The sequence below is a fragment of the Molossus molossus genome, unplaced genomic scaffold (assembly GCF_014108415.1).
Source record: "Molossus molossus isolate mMolMol1 unplaced genomic scaffold, mMolMol1.p scaffold_m16_p_12, whole genome shotgun sequence".
Classification (NCBI taxonomy): domain Eukaryota; kingdom Metazoa; phylum Chordata; class Mammalia; order Chiroptera; family Molossidae; genus Molossus; species Molossus molossus.
The window spans coordinates 76,226,377-76,233,475 of NW_023425347.1; the positions used below are offsets into that span (position 1 = coordinate 76,226,377).

Consider the following 7,099-nt stretch of genomic DNA (forward strand, 5'->3'; position numbering starts at 1 on the left):
CGCCTAGGGAGAGCCCACTGCCAAAAAGGCCCGGCCCAATCCTCAGGTGGACATGGACATCAAGATTGGGAACAAGCCAGCCAGCCGCATCCAGATGGTTCCCCTGATGGCAGGTGAGCGGGCTCCGGCCAGGACTGCCAGGAGGCTGCTGGCTGAGCAAGCTGAGGCCGAGGCCGCTGGAATCCGGCACCACTGACGCTGTTTCTGCCTGAGGCCACGGGAGGCATCTGGATCCCAGCAGCCAGTAACTGTGAGGCATTTTTGAAACTCTGTAAAGGCATAGGACCATTGGAAAGAATAAGCAGTTGAAAGATAAAATATTTTAATTACCACCTGGTTTGGTTTTATTGGGATTTTTATTTATTTATTTTATGATCCTCAACCGAGGACATTTTTCCATTTTTTTGTTCAGATAGAGTGGGAGGGAGAGAGAGAAACATCGATATGAAAGGGACACATCGAGTGGCTGCCACGCACACAACCCAACCAGGGCCGGGGACAAACTGCAACCGAGGTACACGCCCTTAGCAGGAACCGAACCCATGTCCCTCCAGACCACAGGCCGATGCTCTAACCACTGAGCAAACCCGGCCAGGGCTATTGGGATTTTTTTGCGATAATTTTGTTTTGACATATTTTCAAACTTACAGGAATATATATAATAAGAATTTTATAAAATAGTATAAGAAACTCTCATATGTCCTTTTCCCATTCATTAATGTCCTTTTTGCCCCTATACTTTATCATTTTATTTATATACATATGTTTTCCCTCCTCTACCAGTTGAAAGGAAGTTGAAATCATGTCCTTTGACTCCTAAATACTCCAGTATGTATTTCCTGAGAACAAGAATATTCCCTTACTAATCACAGTACAACTATCAAAATCAGGAAACTTAACATCAGTACAACACTATTAACTGATCTTCAGGCCATATTCAAATTTCATCATCCCAATATTTTTCCTGATAGTAATTTCGGCCATTTTTCTTCCCTGACAGGAGTGTGCATATTGGACTGAGGTCCATCTTTTCCGTCTCGGTTTTCATTGTCTTTGAAGGTCGTCCCTCAGGTTGCAGCCCGGTGCTTCCTCGGGATTAGGTGAGATGATGTATTTGGCAGAATACCCGGGAGAATGTGGTTTCCTTGTCGGTGCATCATGTAAGGATGTTAACTTTGATCAGCTGGTTAAGGAGGTCTTTGCCAGGTTTTTCCACTGGAGAGTTACTATTTTTAAGGTTTTAAATGAAAAGCTAAAAAAGTGTTTTCCCTAAGGTCTGCAGCCCACCTCCCAGAGGTAAGTGCTGTTGACAGTTGTTGTGTTTCAGATTTTCTTGAGCATGCATAATGGTGGTTTTACCCATAATCCTTTTGTTTCAGTCTAGCCTTGTATTATTATTCATTTTTAATCCTCACCTGAGAATATTTTTCCATTGATTTTTTTTTTTTAGATGGAGAGTGGGGAGAGAGAGCAAAACATCGATGTGACAGAGACATATTGATTGGTTGCCTCCTGCATGACCCCGACGGGCCAAGGATCAAACCCGCAACCCAGTTACGTGCCCTTGACTGGGAGTCCAACCCTCGACTCTCTGGTCTTCGGGCCAGTGCTCTAACCACTGAGCAAAAGCAGCCAGGGCTCAGTCTAAACTTTAAAAAATGTGTATTAGTCACACTTACACATAGTTTAAAGAGAATTATTCTATGAAGTTTGTTATAAAACTTGACATTCTTCTGTTCCCCCAACACCATAATTTTTCTGCCCTGCCAGAGGTGTCATTCATTAGGTGGGACATTACAGGACATTGGCTGTCTTCCCACTAATGCCAGTAGCTCCCTGAGTGTTACCAAAAACACACCATGCAGTTTCCAAGTAGCCTCCAGGGGGCAGAGTTACCTTACTTAGAACCCCTGTCCATCCCACCCCACCCCATCCCATCCCTGGTTTTCTGTCACATCTCTGAGCTACTCCTCCCACATTTCATTCTCCAGGCCAGTCTCTCCCTGCCGCTCCCCTGGGACCCCCATGGCGTCACACATCCAACAGCCTTGCTCTTCTCCCCAAACTCTTCCAGTTCCTCTTCCTGTTTCAGTCAGTGGCCCCACCATCCACCCGGCCAGTGAGTCAGGAACTGAGGACTCATCCCGGACCCCTGTCCTCCGTCACCACACGTCAGATCCATCTGTCTTCATCCCCTGTGGCCCAGCCGCTCTTCACCCTCCACCACCCAGGTCTTCCGAGCTCGCCTCCCTTTCCGCTCCCGCCTCTTCCCCCTCGGAGTCTAATCTCGAGGTGGTCAGAGCGGTCCCTCTCCATGGAACCCAAGCACTTCCTTCTGCGGACGCCCTCCCGGGCTGCCTCACCTGCAGGGTCCGTCCAGCAGGGCTGACTGACGGCCTGGGCCCGGACCCTCCCCACCTCACGGGCCTGCTGCTGTGCTGCCTGTGTCCCCGCTGCCTGTGTCCCCACCTCATCGCTGTTCCTCACACCCCACAGCTCACTCCCCTCGGGGTCTCCGCGGATGCTGCCTCCTCTCTGGAGCGTTCCTCGTCCTGTGTCCACAGGGTGCGCCCTCGCCTCCTCCAGGGTCACACGTGTCACCTCGTCCAGGGCCTGCCCTCCCTCTCTCCCTACATGGCCTTTCCTGCCATCTCCTTCCCCTTTGGAGTCAGCTGCATTTTCCGTCACGCACTTACCACCTGAAATTATGTTACACATTTATTTTTCTGCCTATTTAGTTTCTGTCTCCCTTCTGAGAATGTCAGCCTCGTGAGAGCAGGACGCAGGCTCTGCACCACCGTGTCTGGATCTGTCACACACACACACACACACACACACACACACACACACACACGGCTATTTAAACAGGTGCTCACAGGGCTGGTCTGTCCTGGGCCAGACCCCCTGCCCCGCTCTGGCCTTGAGGGAGAATGGGGTACGGTCCCCACCCACAGGGAGCGCAGTGCGGAGGCCCAGCTGAGGGGGCGGCCTTCTCACTGCCAAGGACGAGCTGCAGCGCCTCGTGCTCCCCCTCAGCCCTGCTGACCTGGGCCTGTTAGACTGAACTCAGATGTCCCCTCCTCCGGGGAGCCTTCCATGATAGCATACCCACACACTTCTCTCACATATATACACACACACGGCCCCTCATCTGACTGCCTCTATGCGTCTGTCCCTTGCACAGGTGTCTTGTCACTGGGCTTGGCTGTGTCATCGCTGTCACAGCACAAGTCTCTTTTCCACTAGACTGAGCTCCACCAGAGCTGGGACCTGTGTCCCCAGGGCTCAACAGGGTCTGGTTACAAAGTAGACAGTAAGTATTTGTTGAGTGAATGAAAGGTTAAATCAGTACAAAATAATTGAAACAACCCTACTCCTCGTTTCATTAACTGTCGTTTGAGTGGAAGATGGGCATCAGCAGTCTGTCTGCGGCAGATTGAGGTGGGTGGCTGCCCAGGCCCTGGGTGCACAGCCCGTGGACGGGGCCAGGTGCCCTGCGGCCTGGAGATGGGCTCAGCTGCTCCCGGAGGAGGCTGCCTCTGCTCAGGCTGGGGATGGGAGGTGGGTGGGTGTCTCTAAGCCCCCTTTAATCTTCACCCTCCCTCCCAGTTTCTTCTCTTTTCCACCCACAAAGGCCCAGGGCAGCAAGGACGGGAAGCCGAAGGAGAAGGTGATCATCTCCGACTGTGGGGAGTACGTGTGAGAGGCGTGTTCTCTGCATGGCCCCTGCGTGTCCAGGATTCGCAGCCCCGGGAGCCAGCACTTGTTAAATGTGTCCGTGTCGTGGCCCTTCACAGGGTCAGCTTGGAGCACTCCTCTCCCAGCATGGCCTGGGCTTCCTGTGGCTCTTTCTTCCCAGGCATGGTCGTGGGCCCGGGAGCCCACACAGGCGCCACCCTCCCACGTGGATGGCTGTGCGTGGCCTTCCTAGGCCTTTGCTGCCAAGGCCCCTCTGGGCCCACCAGTGTGGCTCCTGGGCGTTTCTTCCTGTAAAATAAATCCTAGTTCCTGTGCTGCCTCCTGCTTGCAGGTCCCCTGCTGCTCCACCTCCCAGCCGGCCGTCCCTGAGGGCACACCCTCCTACGAGCAGAGCAGCAGAGGTCAGAGCAGGTGCAAAGTGCCACTGTCCTCTCTCGCTCGGTACTGCATGGACTCCGCTTCTGCCCTCATACCAGTAGTCAGAGTTGTACTACCACAGAGTGTCCAGGATCCTCCTTTTGCCAGGCACTGTGCTTGGTGCTGGGGACACATAGGAAACCAGCCAGGGTGGTTCCTACCTCCGCCCCCTCACCTGGACATCGAAGTCTGGTGCCGTGGTCTGTAGCCTGTGCTAGGCGGGTCGCTCGCCGTGCAGTGTTTGGCTGGCTGGGCCACCTTCCCAGGACTGCTGCCTGCCAGTCACTGAGTCAAGTCTCGACATTCAGAAACCTCTGGGCTGGGCTAGTTCTTGTCTTGGGCTGAGATTAGGTTGAGCCTGGGGGTGGGGGGAGAAGCCTGCTGGCCTGTGGCCCACACAATCCCAGGCCAGCTCCTGCAGAGGGAGGGTGCCAACCCTACCCTGGCATCCGGAGCCAGCCTGTGTGAGGCTTCAGTGGGGCTTCTCCCCCTGGAGTTGGCTGGAGCCCACTCCCATGGCCAATGTTCCCAGCGGAGGCCACCTCTTAATCCGGTGTTCCTCTCACAGGTGGTCAGTCACGGCTGTCAGGACGGGCAGCAGCAAGGCCAGGAGAATGGCAGCCATTCAGGGCCAGTGTGCTGTCCCAGAGAGAGGGTGTGTGTGAAGTTCTCAGCACGGCCAATCTAGGTATGACCTGCAGGGACATGGAGCAGGCTGGCTCCAGGCCAGACCCCAGGATGGAGGGCTGGCCTCACAACCCTGTGAAACAAGGGAGAGGTGGTGGGGGGACCTTGTCACTTCTGTGCTTCCCTGGTTGTCCTGGGAAGGGGACCAGCAGAGTGGCCAGGAGGCTGGTGGTTGGGGACATTAGGGTGACGATTGCTCAGCCTGTGCTGTGCATGGGCTTCCCCAGAAGTTACCCTGGGCCCACCCGTGACCCTTGTACAAGTCTGACCTGAGGCTCAGAGGTGAGGTGCCAGGTCCAGGCCCGGTGACCATGCTGTCTCCATCCCAATCCTGGGGGCTCTGATGGTAGGGTCTTTAGGGCCCCTCAGTGCTCTCTCGGGAAGAACTGGTGAGACTGGGTTTGTGAGGAAACCAAGGCAGAAGTTTGGGCGTGGAACACTGCTGCGAATTATGTTTTCAAAGAACATTTAATAACATTTCCAGTTGTATCATAAATTGGATAAATCAGATCACCAAGCAGTGCATAGAATATGATTCTATCTTTGTAAATATCCATATTTTATGTATGAAGACATATGTACCAAGAAAAAAGACCAAAGGAATCTTTAACAATGGTTATCTCTTTGCGGTAGGATTATGCATGTCTGTATTGTTCATTTTCAAAAATTTCCTCAGTGTATGTGCAATACCTTCTTCAGCGAGGAAAACCTTGACAGAGAGAGCTCTCGGTGCTCCCAGGAAGGGGAGACCCTCTGCGGAGGCTGCGGGTGGGCGCTGCGCTCGGATCATGGCGGGGGGGTGGGGTGGGGAGGGTGGGGGGGTGGCTCAGACACGGCGGCCTGGGCTCCTTCCCGGCAGGGGAGTGCAGGTCTACCCCCATCCTGTGATTACCAACTTTAGATTTTTTAGGAAATGCACAGCTTTGAAGTTACAGCAGCACCTCTAGGACACACCCTGGGAAGAGGGAGGTTTACTAGAAGGCACACCAGAGGTCCACATTTGCAAATTACTTTAAAATAAGACCACCAGTAGATGCGACGCACTCCACACACCTGTTCAGACACGGTGCAGAGTGCTCTGTGGACAGAGCTGATCCCATCATGGCCTTGCCAGGGCAGAAGCAACACCCCTCTCTGCAGGGGAGGACCGCACTCAGGTCACGCCCTTTAGTCAGACTAACCAGGCAGAGCCAGATTTGATGCCAGGTCTGCGGGCTGCAAAAGGCACTCTCTTGGCCACAGCCTCCTTTCCTGAGAAACTGGAGGGGTTTCTTGGAGCATATTCCCAGTTCCCTACGTCCACGAAAGAACAGGGCTTTGGCTGGTGTGCTGGCCGCGTGGGGGGTGGGGGGTAGGGGGAGGACAGGGCAGTGCACACCACACTGAGGGGCCCAGACCCGCCTGCTCCTTTGCGTCCTCAGTGGCAGCATTTGCTGTGCTGTCAGTGGGCCTGAGCTGACCTCCCTTGTTCATGCCTCTCATGTGCAGCCTTGGATGTGGCGGGGGCAGAAGATAAACAGGTGGCCTTGGTAGCGGGACAGTGCTGTCTCGCGGGCTTTGTGTCCGCCTGGGTGGCCGGAGGTGCTGGAAGGCCTGGAAGTCGTGACAACTGCACTTTCAGCTCTCCTGGGTGAACAGTGTCACGCTCCTGTCGGCACACGAGGGGCAAGGCAGTGGAGAGAGCAAACGTCGACATGTCGGCAGTGTCCAGGCCTCCACTGGCCCGGGCTGGGCGGAGAACTGTTCAAGGAGTCCCAAAGTGGCAGGTTTCATGTCCTGTGGCAGTTGGGCACCAGCTCAGAGACAAGGGTCAGGGTGGCAGGCACATCCTCGGGCTCAAAGAGCCTTTGGGGATGGAAGTCCTGTGCGCTCATGGCACAGATGGGAAACAAGCCGGAATCAGGGACGGGACTAGTCCAGGCAGCAAGCGGGACAGTGGCCGAGTTGGCACCAGAAGACGTCCCCTGACATTCCACCGGTGCTTGGTCCAGTCCTGCCAGCCTGAACTTGAAGCCCAGGCTAACGGGAAACTCACTACCTTCCAGAGTCTGGGCCGCCCTCTGTGCGCACGGGGAGGGTCTCTTCCTCTGCACTTTCTCCCAGAGTCCCTCCCAGGGCAGCTGTCGGGGCTGCTGCCCTGCACATGGCGCAGCCTCCACCCCGGCTCCAGACCTGCTCTCCCCGAGCCTGTCCTCAGGGTGCGGAGTGAATCCCAGGGATGCGTGTCCTTGAGCCCATGGGTCATTCTGCCTCTGTGGGCTGTGTCTGTGGGTTGGGGTGGGCCTAGGATCTGCTT

The 7,099-nt window shown here is 54.9% G+C and overlaps 1 protein-coding gene across 1 annotated transcript in view; it reads left to right on the forward strand.

The window, feature by feature from the left end:
• The window catches only part of PABPC4 (poly(A) binding protein cytoplasmic 4), a 31,574-nt gene extending 27,740 nt beyond the window's left edge, over positions 1-3,834 (forward strand). The window contains exons 18-20 of the mRNA XM_036256289.1: positions 8-113; positions 1,001-1,100; positions 3,635-3,834. Coding sequence (XP_036112182.1) covers positions 8-113; positions 1,001-1,020 — 126 coding nt within the window. The 3' untranslated portion in view covers positions 1,021-1,100; positions 3,635-3,834. The remainder of the gene's footprint in view (positions 1-7; positions 114-1,000; positions 1,101-3,634) is intronic.
• Positions 3,835-7,099: the final 3,265 nt, after the last annotated feature.